The sequence below is a fragment of the Argopecten irradians genome, chromosome 2 (genome assembly GCF_041381155.1).
Source record: "Argopecten irradians isolate NY chromosome 2, Ai_NY, whole genome shotgun sequence".
Lineage (NCBI taxonomy): Eukaryota > Metazoa > Mollusca > Bivalvia > Pectinida > Pectinidae > Argopecten > Argopecten irradians.
The window spans coordinates 60,360,705-60,379,930 of NC_091135.1; the positions used below are offsets into that span (position 1 = coordinate 60,360,705).

Consider the following 19,226-nt stretch of genomic DNA (forward strand, 5'->3'; position numbering starts at 1 on the left):
AAACACGTGCCTCACGCTGGCTTGGACAGGCCAGTTACGAGGTGTCACAGCGAGCATCAAAAGCCAGCCGCTGGGTCACAGCAAGTGAGTGTGATTACATATTCAGCTCCAGCCAAAACAATCCACTTGTTGGGTAATTGAACAATAGATACGCAGCTTTTCATTAGGTTAAAACTATTTACGTAATTTTAGAAGCAGACAATATGCAACCGGGTTTTGGACAATCTGACAGTCACAGTGCCGATTGTGACCTAATTTTTTTACGAAATGAATATTTTCAACAGCAGTTTCGTAAATGCAACCGGATTTTCTTTACAAGGTAATTCATTTGAACAAACTTGGTAGTCCTTCATCCCAGCATACTACATGCCCAATATCAGTATCCTGGGCCTTCTGGTTCTTAAGAAGAATTCATTTAAAAAGGTCATTCATTTGGACAAACTTGGTAGCCCTTCATCCCAGCATGCCACAGGCCTAATATCAGGTCTCTAGGCCTCATAGTTATTCACAAGAATTTGTTTAAATGATTTTAGCCTATTTGACCCCTGTGACCTTGAATGAAGGTCAAGGTCATTTATTTGAACTAACTTGGTAGCCCTTCATCCCAGCATCCTACAGGCCAAATATCAGTACCCTGGGCCTTCTGGTTCTTGAGAAGAAGTCGTTTAAAGATTTTAGCCTTTTTGACCCCCGTGACCTTGAATGAAGGTTAAGGTCATTCATTTGAACAAATTTGGTAGCCCTTCATCCAAGCATGTCACAGTCCCAATATCAGTACCCTGGGCCTTCTGGTTCTTGAGAAGAAGTCGTTTAAAGATTTTTAGTCATTTGACCCTCGTGACCTTGAATGAAGGTCAAGGTCATTTATTTGAACAAACTTGGTAGCCCTTCATCCCAGCATCCTACAGGGAAAATATCAGTACCCTGGGCCTTCTGGTTCTTGAGAAGAAGTTGTTTAAAAGATTTTAGCCTTTTTGACCCTCGTGACCTTGAATGAAGGTAAAGGTCATTTATTTGAACAAACTTGGTAGCCCTTCATCCCAGCATGCCACAGGCCTAATATCAGGTCTCTAGGCCTCTTAGTTATTCACAAGCAGTTGTTTAAAGGATTTTAGCCTATTCGACCCCTGTGACCTTGAATGAAGGTCAAGGTCATTTATTCGAACAAACTTGGTAGCCCTTCATCCAAGCATGTCACAGTTCCAATATCAGTACCCTGGGCCTTCTGGTTCTTGAGAAGAAGTCGTTTAAAGATTTTAGCCTATTTGACCCTCGTGACCTTGAATGAAGGTCAAGGTCATTTATTTGAACAAACTTAGTAGCCCTTCATCCCAGCATGCCACAGGCCTAATAATCAGGTCTCTAGGCCTTTTAGTTATTCACAAGAAGTTATTTAAAGGATTTTAGCCTATTTGACCCCTGTGACCTTGAATGAAGGTCAAGGTCATTTATTTGAACAAACTTGGTAGCCCTTCATCCCAGCATCCTACAGGGCAAATATCAGTACCCTGGGCCTTCTGGTTCTTGAGAAGAAGTTGTTTAAAGATTTTAGCCTATTTGACCCTCGTGACCTTGAATGAAGGTCAAGGTCATTTATTTGAACAAACTTGGTAGCCCTTCATCCCAGCATGCCACAGGCCTAATATCAGGTCTCTAGGCCTCTTAGTTATTCACAAGAAGTTGTTTAAAGGATTTTAGCCTATTTGACCCTCGTGACCTTGAATGAAGGTCAAGGTCATTTATTCGAACAAACTTGGTAGCCCTTTCCAAGCATGTACAACAGTTCCAATATCAGTACCCTCTGCACAATAGATACGTAGCTTTTCATCAGGTTAAAACTAGTTACGTAATTTTAGAAGCAGACGATGTGCAATCGGGTTTTGGACAATCTGACAGTCACAGTTCTAGTGCGATTGTGACCTAATTTTACGAAATGAATGTACATGTAAACAAATATTTTCAACATCAGTTTCGCAAATGCAACCGGATTTTCTTTAACTAAAAAAGTTAATAAATAAATTTACGTTTGTTATGAAATATAACAAAGATCTAACTAGATTTTCTGTGGTTTAAATAAAGTTTCATATCTCAATTAACGGACGTCGATGTAAATTATAGGCCGCGATCGTGAACGGTGCTGTTTGGGGCCTTGTCCATGTGCACATATGCATGCGGCTTCTGCAACGCAATTAATCATAAATTCACCAATCAAATGCTCATGTTTACGAAAAAATGATTGAATATAATATCATCAGAAAACTAAATACTTTCCCTATAGATTTTCTGCCTTACATTGCTTATGCCAGGTACATCGGTACTCAAAACTGGTTTTTACCGATTTCAACTCGGATAGTTCGAACTCACGACTTTTTCCTGAAGCTTAATTTCGGATAATTCGAACTGGTCCATCAATATTTATTTAATTTTGTTCAAACTAACCGAAGGTTTACCATTTTTAAAATGGACTTGAGAAAATACCTTCATTTTTGTGTATATTGCTACATCGTTTTTATAAAATCACTTAGTTATAGCACACAATCATTTTTAAGCAAGACAAATCTTCCTTGGTTAAATCTGCTTTGGCAGACGACACCCTTTATGAAATCACGCAATAGTTCATGAGATATAAGCAAAATTGTAAACATGACGAAAACAGGTCCCTGACGAATTTAGGGCACTTGACCATAATGAAATGTGTTTCGAATTTAGCTACTGGTTTCTCATTTCTGTTATTCTTGGTCGTAACACAATGCTTTGAATAAAAGACAGGTATTCTACCATCAGAACGAGGAAAGCATCATGCCTGGTCAAATTAATTGAATAACAGACAGGCATATTATGATCAGAAAGGGAAAAGCATCCCTTTCTTTTTGAGGCTCTTTCCGGAAATTTGCATTTTTTCGCCCCAAACAGATTGGTTGAACTATTTTTTTCGTGAAGAGTCTTCTTGTCATGTTCAGAGTACCTTAAGCATGAACGTTTGTGGTCCCCCGAGAACACCCCCCCCCCCTCCTCCAACGACGCATAAATCAATGTCAGTTGTAAATTGTACCTTCTCTTGAAATTATGAAATTCTCATTCTTAATACCAAAAATAACACTTATAATCCTATATCAAGACAGAAATCAATTTTGTTATGGATAACAGCATTCCACAGCTTAAACTGGTACTTTCAGTCCATTGGGCCTCTTGAAATTCTCAAATCCTGTGTTTTCTCCCAATGATTTCATACTCATCACAAAAAAACAACAATTATAATCCTATATTAATGTAAAAATCAATATTGGTTCACATCATTTCACAACTTGCATTAAAACCTTAAGGTTCATGTATTGGCTTTAACAAGTGATATTTTGCAAGCCTACAACTCATTACTGTGCTGCAATTGAACAAAACTAACTACATTAATTGTTGGTATGTACCCTGGCTAACTGTCAGTCTTACTGTGGATATGTAATTTGTGAAGCTGCTTGTAAATTTCAGTAAAATAAGAAAAAATGTATATTCTGGAGAAGAAATAGAACTTGTGTAAATTGCATTGATGGCACCAAATAAACATGCTATCGCGTTCAGTAGTGACTTTGCCAGGTACTCCAACAGTTTGTTTGGCAAAATCGGACCAGCGAATAGCGCAGGAGCCTATTGTTGTAAATGCAAATGGCTGCTTTAAATGGCGGATCACAAATATAGCATATAAGAAGACATTTTAATTGATACAAATGCTCCTATAAGGTACTCTGAACATGACAAGAAGACTATTTACGAAAAAAATAGTTAAAATGTGGACTTTGAGGCTCTTTCCGGAAATTTGCATTTTTCGCCCCAAACAGATCGGTTGAACTATTTTTTTCGTGAAGAGTCTTCTTGTCATGTTCAGAGTACCTTATGGTGTCTATAAGAACATTTGTATCAATTGAGATGGCTTTTTATATGCGATATTTGTGATCCGTCATTTATAGCAGCCATTTGCATTTACTACAATAGGCTCCTGCGCTATTTGCTGGTCCGATTTTGCCAAACAAACTGTTGGAGTACCTGGCATATTCACAACTGAACACGATGGCATGATTATTTGGTTCCATCAATGCAATTCACACAAGTTCTATGTCTTCTCCAGAAATATACATTTATCTCATATTTTACTGAATTTTACAAGCAGCTTCACAAATTACATATCAACAGTAAGACTGACAGTTAGCCAGGGTATATACCAACAATTAATGAAATTAGTTCTGTTCAATTGCAGCACAGTAATGAGATTTAGGCTTGCAAAATATCACTGAACATGAACCTTAACCAATGCCAGGATGACTCCATAAGCCTCTCTCTGCAAGAAGTGAGCTAAAATCTATCTCTGTATTTTTTTTATAACTGATTAACTGAATTCAAAGCATGTATCTTTAAAATTTAACTTAGTATAAAAGAATGTCTGAGGGATACCTTTGTATACCTTGAATCTGGATGCAATGCCAAACATACAAAGTACAGAGATTAAGAAACTCGCTTACAGAGATGATGTGTCCTCCCAGACCGTGAGCAGCGTCAGCACATTCAATGACAGCACTGAGTTGTGGGTAGCCAACACCAGTCTTCTTACGAGTGGTACACACACTTCCTGGACCAATACCGACTTTGATGATATCAGCTCCAGACAGAATCAACTCCTCAACCATCTCTCCCGTCACAACGTTACCAGCCTAAAAACATCAAAGGTCTTTCCATTAAAACAGAAAATTGTAAATGGTAAAAGTAAAGCTTCATTTTTGCATTACATATCACAAACTTTATCAAAGTGAGAATCCATTTTTCATTATACAATCAAATCTGTCTATAACGACCACTGAAGGGTGGGCAGAAAAATTGTCACTATAGACAGTTGCATTTATAGACAGGTTGGGGTTTTCGTGCCAACCAGCGAGCCAGCAAATATAACAGAATTGTATGAATGATAGACCTGCTATTGGATATTTATATATTCATTACCATGTATTATTTAAGAACTAATTGTGTCGACATGTTTCTGTGATTTGTGTTTGTTTTATTTTCTAAATGGGGCTTTAAAATGCAATCGGAAATTTCGATCAGGCAATACAAAAAAATATTTGTGTTTCCGGTAACCCGACCAACCCTATAAAATCAGCACCTACACAAAAACTTTTTAAGTTTGTTTTCTACCAAACTTTCATGCTTATGAAGCTGAAGTGTTGACATGCAGTGGTTTTTGAGCTACCATTAGAGCCCTGGCGTGTTAATCAGGAGGACTGTGGTGTCTCAGTGTCCGACCAATTGCAATCTGTCTGTTTTCCTCGATGTGTCTGGATACCTAATGACATTTATACGGCATGATATATATTGTTCATTATATCAAATTAAAGATAATCACTACGGGGGTGTAAGGCGCACTGTCCTGGGTTATGAAAATGTAGCAATTAATTTTGTGTAGAAAACACAGAAAAAAATAATACAACAAGTGAAGAGATAAAAAAAGTGGCAATGCGAAAAAGCCACTGAAGATGACATTCTAATAAATTTGTCAGTTCATATTAATATGAAATACAGGAACAATCCTGTTGTGCATGTATGCACGGATATTATATGTCCTATCGATAAAACCTTGTACATGGAAGACAAGTTATATATTAGCGCATAATTGTTAGTTTCGAATGTTCAGACCAGAAGGTTCTGTGGTGTCTAAGAAAAAGCAATGTAAGATTCCTCTACGTAGGGTAGTGTTTTATGGCCGACCAAGTAATAGACCTTAACACAGTATTACATATATATAGAGTGAAAATGCCTAAAGAGCCAAATGCCTGTGATTTTACCATAATTGTGTGTTTAGGGAACCTTTTCCTGACATCTCTGACAAACTGAACAAAATGTTCCGAGTAACCATTAGCAACATCCACACAGATGTACTTGATGTCGGGAACAGCCTCGAGTACATCACAGATCTTCCTTAGGTCTCCTTCCCCAGTTCCTGTGCTCACTGCCACGTGCTACAGGTCAACAATTACACAATATAATCAAATTATTATTTTCAACTGATTAGAATAGAAATTGAAGACAGGATAAAATTTCGTTTCAATTTTTATAATTTCTTCAGCTAAGAGAGTTAACAATCAATTAAACTGACACCTACATATTTAGTAACACAGGTAAATCTGAATTTTACTTACACTGACACAGGTAGTAACATAATGGATATTTAGTAACACAGGTAAATCTGAATTTTACTTACACTGACACAGGTAGTAACATAATGTGTATTTAGTAACACAGGTAAATCTGAATTTTACTTACACTGACACAAGTAATAACATAATGTTTATTTAGTAACACAGGTAAATCTGAATTTTACTTACACTGACAGAGGTAGTAACACAATGGATATTTAGTAACACAGGTAAATCTGAATTTTACTTACACTGACACAGGTAATAACATAATGTTTATTTAGTAACACAGGTAAATCTGAATTTTACTTACACTGCCACAGGTAAATAACATAATGTTTATTTAGTCTAACAAAGGTAAATCTGAATTTTACTTACACTGACACAGGTAGTACCACAATGGATATTTAGTAACACAGGTAAATCTGAATTTTACTTACACTGACACAGGAAATAACATAATGTTTATTTAGTAACACAGGTAAATCTGAATTTTACTTACACTGACACAGGTAGTAACACAATGGATATTTAGTAAAACAGGTAAATCTGAATTTTACTTACACTGACACAGGTAGTAACATAATAAGTGTAAATTACACAGGTATTAAAATAGGAATTACACTAAAACCTACATGTCTAGTAATACTGGTAAATATGAATTACACAGATATTATACTGGTAAATATGAATTACAGATATTATACTGGTAAATATGAATTAATACAGATATTATACTGGTAAATATGAATTATACAGACATTATACTGGTAAATATGAATTACACAGATATTATACTGGTAAATATGAATTATACAGATATTATACTGGTAAATATGAATTACACAGATATTATACTGGTAAATATGAATTATACAGATATTATACTGGTAAATATGAATTATACAGATATTATACTGGTAAATATGAATTACAGATATTATACCGGTAAATATGAATTATACAGATATTATACTGGTAAATATGAATTATACAGATATTATACTGGTAAATATGAATCATAGTGTAATTCATATTTACCAGTATAATATCTGTATAATTCATATTTACAATTTACACAGATATTATACTGGTAAATATGAATTATACAGATATTATACTGGTAAATATGAATTACACAGATATTATACTGGTAAATATGAATTACACAGATATTATACTGGTAAATATGAATTATACAGATATTATACTGGTAAATATGAATTAAACAGATATTATACTGGTAAATATGAATCATAGTGTAATTCATATTTACCAGTATAATATCTGTATAATTCATATTTACAATTTACACAGATATTATACTGGTAAATATGAATTACACAGATATTATACTGGTAAATATGAATTACAGATATTATACTGGTAAATATGAATTACACAGATATTATACTGGTAAATATGAATTACACAGATATTATACTGGTAAATATGTATTATACAGATATTATACTGGTAAATATGAATTATACAGATATATTATACTGGTAAATATGAATTACACAGATATTATACTGGTAAATATGAATTACACAGATATTATACTGGTAAATATGAATTACACAGATATTATACTGGTAAATATATGTATTATACAGATATTATACTGGTAAATATGAATTATACAGATATTATACTGGTAAATATGAATTATACAGATATTATACTGGTAAATATGAATTACACAGATATTATACTGGTAAATATGTATTATACAGATATTATACTGGTAAATATGAATTATACAGATATTATACTGGTAAATATGAATTACACAGATATTATACTGGTAAATATGAATTACACAGATATTATACTGGTAAATATGTATTATACAGATATTATACTGGTAAACATGTAATACAGATATTATATAAATTTGAATTACACAGATATTATACTGGTAAATATGAAGTACAAAAACATAAACAGGTAATTAAACATGTAATTATGTTAGTATTAAAGTGTACACGGAACGGAAAATTATATTTTGATATGTTATTCTGTTTGATCTCCTGACAAGAATGTTGAAAACCGCATCAAAATCGGCCGCTTCAGTACCGAGATACCGCCCTCCGAAGTGCCCGATTTTTTACCTGTATATCGACTGCTAATCAGGGAACCGGCCACTCACGCTGATTTGGGGAATAGCCGGATGTGACGTCACGAGGACAACGGCAGTGAGTTATTTGGTAGTGTGGTTATTGCACAAAGGTGGACATATATATGAATTCCTGAAATGGGCTTACGAGCATTTTACAAGTATATATCAGAAACATATATACATATGTTTCTGTATATATAGTTATGATGACGATTTGATTATGTATTAAGGATATATTGCAAGTGAAACAAGGCTACATGTAATATAATTGTGCAGAGATTTCAATAATTAAATTATCTATATCTCTGCCTTGTGTAAACTTTTATACATGCACGGCTCGGTACCTTTTTACTAGAAATATAATCTCTGTTTTAATAAATTATTAAATTATCAAAGTTCGGGAATATTTAATTTTCACTATGTAATCTTAAAGAAGACGATTTCGGGAAATGATGGCCATAAAATCCTTGGTCATATATAATTATCCATTGGAATATGTTTCTGTATAAATAAAAGAACAAACATAACAAAAAGAAAGTTTGTTATATAATGTATTTCATAGTTCAAAACACATAGATATCACATACATTTTTTATTTTATTTTATTTATGTATTTATTCATTTTTTTTTTTTTTTTTTTTTTGGGGGGGGGGGGGGGGGAGGGGTAAAAAAACAACAAAAAAACTTACTATGTAGACATGTGTTATTGAAATTATTGATATCATATAATGATCGAAATTGACCAAAATTAACAAAGAACTGGAGCAACTATCAGAAATATTAACCATGCATGTAGTGTGATACACTTGTTATTATATTATGTACGAACGGTATATTTTACTGTAAATATGATATTATTTGATGGTCCATCTAACTTACCTGTGGACAAATATATTTTTACACGTGACGTGTGCTAGTTAACACAGCGTGACAGGTCACTAAACACCTTTCTTACGTAACTCGTTAGCTCTCCTAATTAGCCAGAGTTGACCACGCGTTTTAGTTACTGATCGAAAAATATCACGTCTGCCAAATAATGAATATTTGTGATGTGACAGGTCTCAAAACTTGGTATATAAAATTAAATCTGCCAAATCACAGTAGAATTAAATGACAAACATATACATACTGTTAATTAAGCAATAGTATCAAATGTACAGTAATTTAGTCACACAATCGCTTTCAGACATAACGCAGTTAGTAGATGCATTTGCATATATGCAAAAACAAAATCTGTTTAGAACAAGGGCTTACAAATCCTTGGTTAAGAATCATACCTTAATTCATATGGGCAGATTTTATGAAAAATTTAGAAATTTGTAAAGCGGTTTGGACCAGTAGACATTAGACGACCCGAGTTAGGTTTTGGATGAAATTATCAAGAACATGTATATATACGTCCTTGATACACATGTATAATATTCGTGTACATGTATATGTGGTTCCAAACACCGTGGATATACAAGGTACGTGGATTATTATGTACATTTTATTGTGTATAATTATGCAGTAATCGCACAGAGATGTTCATTTATCTTCGACAGGTACATCAATATATATGTATGGCATAAATCTCTATTTCCAAGCGTATTCCAACTCTATCTTTGATTGAGGATAAAATCAAACATGTATCAGGCATATACACAGGTATTTGAGTCTTCAAAATCTATATCTACAAACTGGTAGTTTATATTAGACGGCAGTCACCAAAAATTGTCAATCTAACTTATGCGAGTAGATTCGATCCGTTGTCCTCGTGACGTCACAGGTCAGCGGTCCCGAATCGGGGTCAATGGCTTGGGGCTCCAGGTGTGTTTTAGAGAAACGGCGTATTATCTCTAATACCGTATTCGCTATGAAACTCGTACTTTTGCCACTCTAAATTTCATCCAATGGACGCATTTATCAAGCCTTATATACCAAACCATTCCGTGTACCGTATTATCCGGACAATAAGTCGCACCTGTGTACAAGCCGCAGAGGCCTTTTTTACGATTTTTTCAGGTTTTGTACACACATAAGACGCACCGTTACATAAGCCGCAACCAAAAGTTAGGCCCATGCACCCACGCAACCCTCTGTGTAAACGATCGATCTCTAATGAAGCACGGTAATGCTTATCGATCGATTAGAATCACGAAAACTGTCTGTAAACTTGTTCTGTAAATGTATAACAAATAAAACTCACAATGATGTAAATATCTTTAGCAAAATTGATTTGGTCATGTTTCTGTTCGTTGTTTACTCTGCCATTACGTAAGACTTCTTGTGTGTAAACAAACATGGCGGCCGTACGAATTTCACGCTTACTCTCTCTCATATTTCAACATGCCGGTTAAAATACTTTCCTCAATATGCATACGATTTTCTTTTATATCTATTTTGATATACTTCGCGTATTAATTATATTGATGTGTATAGGATTACTTTATTATCAAGACTATCATTAACCTAAAATTGACTTCGTTTTAGAGTGTTTCTCTCTCAACTTGCCATCCCATGATGCAATTCACCGAAAGCCTTATTTTTGTAAACTTCCGGATATGATTTCGTGGTGTTTGCCGCTGCAGAGATCGATTAAATGATGTTTTATACGACTGTTTGGTGCTTTTTAACATCGCTATAATGTTCTATATTACATGTAATTCACACTATAAACTTGACTGCCGATTATTTCATTGAAGTCACAGCGACAGGATTCTGAGAAATAACGTTACACATGTTGACCGTGTGTAACACGTGTGCAAGTTATATTTAGCAGTCATTCAGAAGATTGTTTTTTTCCCTGTCTGCGGACATTGCTTTCACTCAAATAATATTTAAATAATATATTTAACTTATTGTTTGATATTTGATGGTTTTTGACGTTTTAGTTATTATTTTCTTGGTAACGATCCTGCAGCAAATCGATAGCGAAATCAGTCCGCCATTGTGTTGTGACTGTAAACAACCACGCTTCAGTCGGCCGATTTTCCATGAATTAAACAATTTTACGATTGAACATGTATCTGGTACGTTATTATTTTTATCTTTATTATATTTTCATCACATATTATATCGTTTAAACACTTTTACAGTGATATTTTCGATGTATAACTTTACTAAACCGCTATTGTGTTGCGCTAGTAAACAAACACGTTTCAGTCGGCGGATTTTCCTTGAATTAAACAATTTTACGAATGAATATCCATCTGATATGTAATCATTTTCATCGTTAATATATTTTCATTGCATATTTTATCTTTTAAACACTTTTACAGTGATTTGTTCGATGTATAACTTTAAAAAACTGGCGAGTAAAACTTCCGATTTTCACATGTGAATCACGACGTAATAATGCCAAAACATCGTCAGATTTTGGTTTTCGTCCACAGATAAGTCGCACTGGTGTATATGCCGCACTCCCGATTTTCAGGGAAAAAAAGTAGCGGCTTATACTCCGGAAAATACGGTACACTTTAATTTACCCTAACACATATACAGGTATCATTATAGGAAACATAGGTTTACACTAACAGCTATATGTATTGATAAAGTTTGATGAACTTTGTAATTAACATGCAGGTAATAATATAGGTACATGTGTACTATGTAATTATATGTTTACACCAACATCTACACTGGTAACAATACAGGTATATACAAACACCTACACGTACATACCTGAATGATGTCTTTGGCTTCCTCAGCAAATTGTTTCCAGGCCTCCACAGAGTAATGCTTGTGTATACACGTGAACATGGCGTGCTGCATACCAAATAAACCATTCAACATCATATATCTCATTTTGTTATCATACATTATCAATAATTATTCATAATTGACAATAGTTTATCAGATTTTTATTAATTGCAACATAAATTAAACATAATCTTAAGATATTTTGAATTCATATATAGAAATGATATATGTAATGTTAATCAGCATTCCTCCACAAATGTAGTGGTTATTTTAGGAGATGATAGATACACTGATACATTGTAGTGTCCTGATACCTTGCCCATAGCCTTGGCCATCTCAAACGTGCCTGTCGTGTCCATGTTGGCCACCATGACAGGGATGCCCATGGTAATTCTGACCAGAGTTCCTGAAGGTGAAAGTTCGTGTCAGATCGACCTACAAAAAAAGACAGAATCTAAAAACCTACTAAAAGCATTTGTTCAGTTTGATTCATTTTGGTTAAACTTCAATTAACAGCAAAAGTAATTTGAGTAACATATGGACTTGCTATGTTTTGAAGGTGGAGGGAAATTAAATAAGTATGTCTACCCAGAGAAAAACCATCAAGCTACAGTCAGCTAGTACCTGGCAACTTCCACACAAGGCCATATCCATTGACCAATTTCACCATACAACCTAGAGATGAAGGGTTTGTAGAAGAATGTTTGACCATCTGAACAACTTGGCAACTGTTCTTCTCCCACCTCTCATATCTATACACATACCTATACATAACATATACAGAAGTGTAAACTTGTACCAGATATAACTGACTCAATTATAAGTCCAAGTTATAAGTATACATATATATAATAATATTAATTTGGAACATTTGCATGACTTGTGTAATATTTATGGGAAATCATTATCCGCATGTAGACTTGGACAACATATATAGATTGTTGTATTCAAGGCAGTCTGATCCTTGATCACTACACATAAAACTAACATGGTCACATGATCAAGAATTTAAAACAATAGAAAGTACAAGAAGACAAAGGATCTCCAGTGAGATAATTAATAGGTGTGATGCATTATCCCAAACCTCTTATATCAATGCATTTTATAACAACATGCTCAGATTTGGGTACAAATGGGTTTTATCAACAGTCTGTCTTTGGCAAGGTTTGTATAAGTTGTAGCTGATACTAATACAGGTCAGTATGAACATAAAATACTGCAACATTCTAACAAAAGGTGTGAAATGTATGTTACAACAAGGTTGTCGTCTTATTCAACACTCAAGGATGAAATTTATCTAATTATATGACTTTCATATATGAGCTGGGGGAATGTTATATAAAACTGGAGATGGTACAAGTTCACGGATCACTCATCAACAGTGTTAGACACACAGACAAATCAGAGACAAGTGAGGAAATGAAAATCAAAAGTATGTTCACTTGAATCAAATCAAACCTTTATATTCACTTATAATAAAGGATCAGCTAAGATGTATTTTGTGGTGATGGGTTGGATACAGTGTGAGTACCGACTGTACCATTTTTATGTCTATCAATGTACCATGGCCACTATCACCTGTAAGTCTTTGTTTTGTACATTTACTGCATATATGCTTAGTCTTTAAAATCCATCACAGTAGAAGACAGATATACTTCTATAGCTACAGATCTCATATGTACAATTACATGTACATTAAATAACATGTAATGTACATAACTGTACATGTGTTATACTAGCTATAGGAAATAGTAGCAATATAACGGCTCCTCAGGTTTTTGTGTTGCACATATCTACTTTATTTATCTATGTTTCCTTGTTTTGTAGAATTCAAGATATCTAAATAAGTGTGCATTTGAGATATATATAATTTTATGTAATTACATATATTATATCGGTATACATAATATATATATATATATGTAGTGAAATTACAATCAAAAGTTTGTATGTTTAATTAATAAAGGGCAAAAATAAAGGAGGCCTGGACCCAGATTCACGATTTAACATTCCAAAACTTAAAATCCTATATAAAAAGCATACAGATTAATCATAAGCTAAAGGAAGAAATCTAAAGTAGGACAAAGATTGTTCCCAAGCCAACCTTATCTCCATTGTAGGCCATTGTACATACCAATATATGTCAGCTGTAAAAGGGACTTAATTTTGGTACACAACAAAATTTATTTACCTTGATTCATGCAATATGAAGTTCTGTTAACAAGATACAAATAGCTAATCATAAGACACATCCTCTCTAGATCTCCACACACCAATGTTAACCCATATAGTATATAAGCTATAGCTAGTTCCTAGCCTAATTGTTAAGTACCGGTAAAGATTGCATACCCCTGAAAAAAGTACCAGTATAAGTTCAAGTCAAACATTGAAGTGAGAGGGCTTATGAAACTAGATGAATGTAATAGCTCTAGCACAATCATAATCATTCTATAAGGAATGACTATGGTAATACATATGGAATATGTACACAGCATGCACAGTCAGCAGTGTTAATATTCTGCACCAAATATATCAATGCAACTCATGGCATTACTGGAGACAGTGGGAGGTATATAGATAAACAGGCCACAGACATCCATTTATACTGAAATCACACCATTATTGATTTGTGTCAAACTCATCCCTGTTATATACATATATGTCAAGCTGGAGTCCAGAAATAACTAGGTGTTTCACAACAAGAGCAGATTTTTTCTTTTCTTTTTTTTTTTTTTTTTGGCTTCAAAATGTAAGATTATACGTTTGTTTACAAGTACATGTGATTTCAAGCTTTAATAAGATGCAGGTTAACGATTTAAAAAGATTTGTTCAATTTGTTATGTTGATTTAACCGATATATTTCAGAATCACTTAATTTTAAGTTTAATTTTGATATCTGATTCATATTCATCATTGTATAGTGTATGACTATATGTGCATATGTATATAATGTTCATTAAGACATTAACTACATTGCAAATCTCTGTACTTACAAATATATAGTAAACCAATCTTGAACTTGAAATGCCATCTTTTTCATCCACCTATACCCACCCACATATGTTTTCATGGAAAATAATCACAAAAGATCAATTTTCAGGTTTTCTTTGCCTTGTCACTAATATCTGACTATTGACATTGTGTAATTATAAAGTGTGTTTCCTATTACATAATGCTATCGAGTACGTGTGTATTAGAACATACAACATGCAGAAAACATGGGACAGGAGATTCAAAATACCCGGGTAGTTCCTTTGGCAGCTATGCAGGTCTGTGATTTTAATTAAATGCTTCAAAAATATTTTTTGCCATGTCATGTTGTGGTAAGTTTGATTGAGTTTTAATGCAACCAGTACCTGCAAGCATTTAAACATTTGATAAGGTCACAACAAAGACTTTTTCTACAAATGCATGATATATAACAGTTGTGAAAAAAAACATTTAAAATTTACTACATTGTATTAGAAACCATCAAAGAAAATTCACAGCAGCATAATAACAAACCTTACCAAAGACATTTTAATTGAACACCTTACATACCATGTCCCCGGATATCGACGATGAACATTTGGCATAGTGTATGTATGGGCTGTGACAAGGGTGCTACCAACAGAACAGGCACACACTTTTTACACAGCAAAATCCAATGTTTTTATTAGTAATTCATACACATACTAATAACACACAACAAAATTACAAATTTCATTTTCTGGTCAAAACATTGAAGCGGCTTTGATATAATCTTTACCATGAGTCAGCTGTCATTTTCTATTACCCTGTTTGATGAAGAACATTCAAACTGTATATGTACACCAAATGTTATATTGTTTGTTTGTTTGATTAATTAACGTCCTATTAACAGCTATGGTCATGTAAGGACGGCCTCCCATGTATGCGGTGTGTTGCGTGTATGTTGTGCGAGGTGCGTGTTTTGGGAGACTGCGGTAAATTCATGTTATGTCTTCTTGTATAGTGGAACTATTGCCCGTTTTATAGTTTCACTGAAGCATGCCGCCGAAGACACCAAGCAACACACCCCACCCGGTCACATTATACTGACAACGGGCGAACCAGTCGTCCCACTCCCCGTTTGCTGAGCGCTAAGCAGGAGCAGAAACTACCACTTTTATAGACTTTGGTGTGTCTCGGCCAGGGGACAGAACCCAGAGCCTTCCTCACAGGGGCGAACGCTCAACGCAAGGCCAAAAGTGAGGCGGTGCCAAGGAAGGCATTAGGAAAGATAAAGTCAGTTAGGAAGAAAAGAAAAGATAAGATCCTAAATTTAGTCGCCTTTTACGATCATGCAATAGGGGCAGCAGGTACAATTCTAACGCCTTACCTGCAGGGCCCATGTTATATGTACTAGCTAAATGATGCATACCGTATATGTGAAACCATATAAATCATTAGGGCTATTATGAGTACTAAATACCTGCTAAGCACTGGTTGGGAAAGTAACTATAGGTCTGAAAATGTCACTTTCTGCGAATGCACATTAATTGAAGAATATTTCACTCACATATAATTGACATGTCATGATTTGCATATTGAATCTACCTCTAACTTCAGATCAATTAAACCACAATACAAAACAAACAGTGTAAACATGTACATAATAACCCATATTCACTTGACATAGATCTAGACAGTACTATTAATATATGGTATAGATCCAGTTGACACATTATGATTACATTGGGTAATGAAATTTGGATACCTGCATGGCTGGGAACTTACTGTATGATTATGATAATTAATCCTATTTTAACTTTTGAATTTTACAAATATATGATGCAAATAATAGAGATGAGTATGATGAGCTAATATATAAATATACTCTAGGCCTAACCAGTTTTAGTCCAAGGCTTTAATTTGCAAAGCAAAATAAATCTGAGAAACAATATAACCATTTGGATTGTTTCAAAGGCCAGCTGGCATTAAATTAAACCGAAAATAAAAGGTGCTACTGTAATTTAGAATCCTGTTAAATGAATTATTATGTTGATTTGGATGTGTAAATCAATTCAATCAATTTCTAGGCAAAATCAGCATTGAAATTATAGAAAGGGGTAAAATACTCTAAGTTTCAATTTCAGAATTGAAATATTTTTTTGGGTTAAGTAAAATCAACATTGAGTTGAAAAACTGAGGGTAAAAACCTTTCAACTTAATTTCTTATCTGGAGCTCTGTACGTGGTAATGTTGAAACTTCTATTGATATCATGTCTATCTGTCTCCGTACGTAGTGTTGAAGTTGCTAGCGGAGACATATTTCCTATCAAGGTTGAAGTGAAAAGGATTTATCACCCTGGGTTTTGGACGATTACATAAGTCACAAGCTTTTGTGTTTGTGCACTGACCATGATGAAGGGCGACGACCGATCTTCTTTTGACATCCGCCTGCGCAACTTTTGATGTAGCTTGCGGGTGCCAGCTGGCTTTCCGTCTTATACTCCTACATGTGTATGAGGTCTTATGCCACCTGATTACATTGGGTGGATATGCGACCTCATACGAGATCTGTATGTCCGCCATGTTGGGTTTAAACCTGGGTTTAAACGTATCTAAGACAATTTAAGTGGCAAGATATATAAACGATTACCGATTGACTTACTTGTTGATTATATATTAATCCATTCCTACAAATAATTTTGTATGACACCACCCATATATTATTAAATCCATGTTAAATCGTATGCACGTCGATGTGCTCAATTCTACTGTCACCAAAACATTATGGCTGCTATGGTTAATACAAAACACAAAATTTTAATTTAGTGAAACGCATAATGGAAATGAGGCTTACTTCATTCCACTTGTTTTGCGTACACATTTAGATAACTCCTAAATTTCATAAAACCTCAATTTTCCTATTCAAATTAAGAATGACAACCAATTCAGTTGAAAATACAATGAAAGTTATAAGAAATACATTTATCATAGCTTCTTGGACTAATTTGTTGAAAATGTCTTTCAAATATGTGTATTTATCATATATAAATCCAAAAAGGTAGGTGACAATATACAAAATGTGACTTTTGATACATTTTTCATCATTTTGATCAGCTGTGGCCCAGCAACATGAATCACTGGCCGTGCTCGTTAGAGGTCACACAACGCAATGTTAAAAAGTATCTCGTCATGTTAACCTCTAACATTGTTGGAGTAACTGTCTTATAGAAGCAAGGCGCCATTTCATGAGATGTCATATTTTCATTTTTTTTTTAAATGAAACTTTTAGACATTTTTTCTTACTCTTCCGTCCTAAAAACAAGGAGTAGACATCATGAAATGTATTACCGGGAAAGCTTTTAAATTGACAAGTATTTGTTGAGAAAAAAATATTTTTATTCTCAGTTCATAGTTATCGTGTGGTGTTAGTAGTGTAAAGAGACAGTGACAAATCCTGCTAAAATATAAATCCTTGGTTCTATAAATGAGATGTGTTTCACAACCTCGATCAGGAATAACTTTTGTACAGCTGTTGTAAACAATCTGCGTGTATAAGTATTGATTAATAATTGTTGTCTTGCAGAGATTCCATTGCACAGGTGGTTAAATGCAATGTAATATTTTTTACACAAGTCTGCATATAAAACAGATCTGAATTGATTTTAATTTGATTGTGATCCTGATTTGATCGCGACGAACCACGCGTACGAAGTGCGGAATTGTTCAACAATAAAATTCAACATGTGCGATTATCTGAATTTTTACAGGATTTTGGTGCTAACTTACCTCTGATCTGCTCTTCAGTTCGCGTACTTCTTTTTGGTCTAACCAACACATCTTTGAAATCTAGTTTGATATCGCTGTCAATTCTAGGCATTGCTGCAGTAGATACTTTAGACTGGTTCCCGCCTCAGTTACCTCCTTACGTACGCTTCACTGAGGACCGGTAGCGGGTAGCCATCTTGAGTGGGAATTCCAATCCAGAGTAGTGCGCATCATTTCTGCGCCTGATATGTCATCATGGAGACGGCTACTTCCGTTAAGAAAAAAAACGTCATTAACGTCGTTCCTATGAACACTCTAAACTCTGTTAGCACGAAATAATTTCAAAACTTAAGATCTCATTTACTTTTGTTTATAATATCGTTCAAATAAATTATTTATTCTTTACGTTAAGATCCGTCGCTTCGTGTCGTAAAGGGGTTTCCCACGCCTAAAAAAAGTGATGCAGGCGAACCGGATATGTAGATTGACCAATCAAAAAAACATCATGGTTACCCGCTACCGGTCCCTAG

The 19,226-nt window shown here is 34.3% G+C and overlaps 1 protein-coding gene across 1 annotated transcript in view; it reads right to left on the reverse strand.

Annotated features, from left to right (window-relative positions):
- LOC138316122 (GMP reductase 1-like) overlaps positions 1-18,824 on the reverse strand; it is a 29,022-nt gene extending 10,198 nt beyond the window's left edge. Inside the window, 7 exon segments of the mRNA XM_069257634.1 lie at positions 4,509-4,697; positions 5,823-5,996; positions 11,962-12,045; positions 12,294-12,365; positions 12,367-12,414; positions 18,718-18,735; positions 18,737-18,824. Of these exon segments, the coding sequence (XP_069113735.1) occupies positions 4,509-4,697; positions 5,823-5,996; positions 11,962-12,045; positions 12,294-12,365; positions 12,367-12,414; positions 18,718-18,735; positions 18,737-18,808 (657 nt within the window). The 5' untranslated portion in view covers positions 18,809-18,824.
- Between the last annotated feature and the right edge of the window lie 402 nt (positions 18,825-19,226).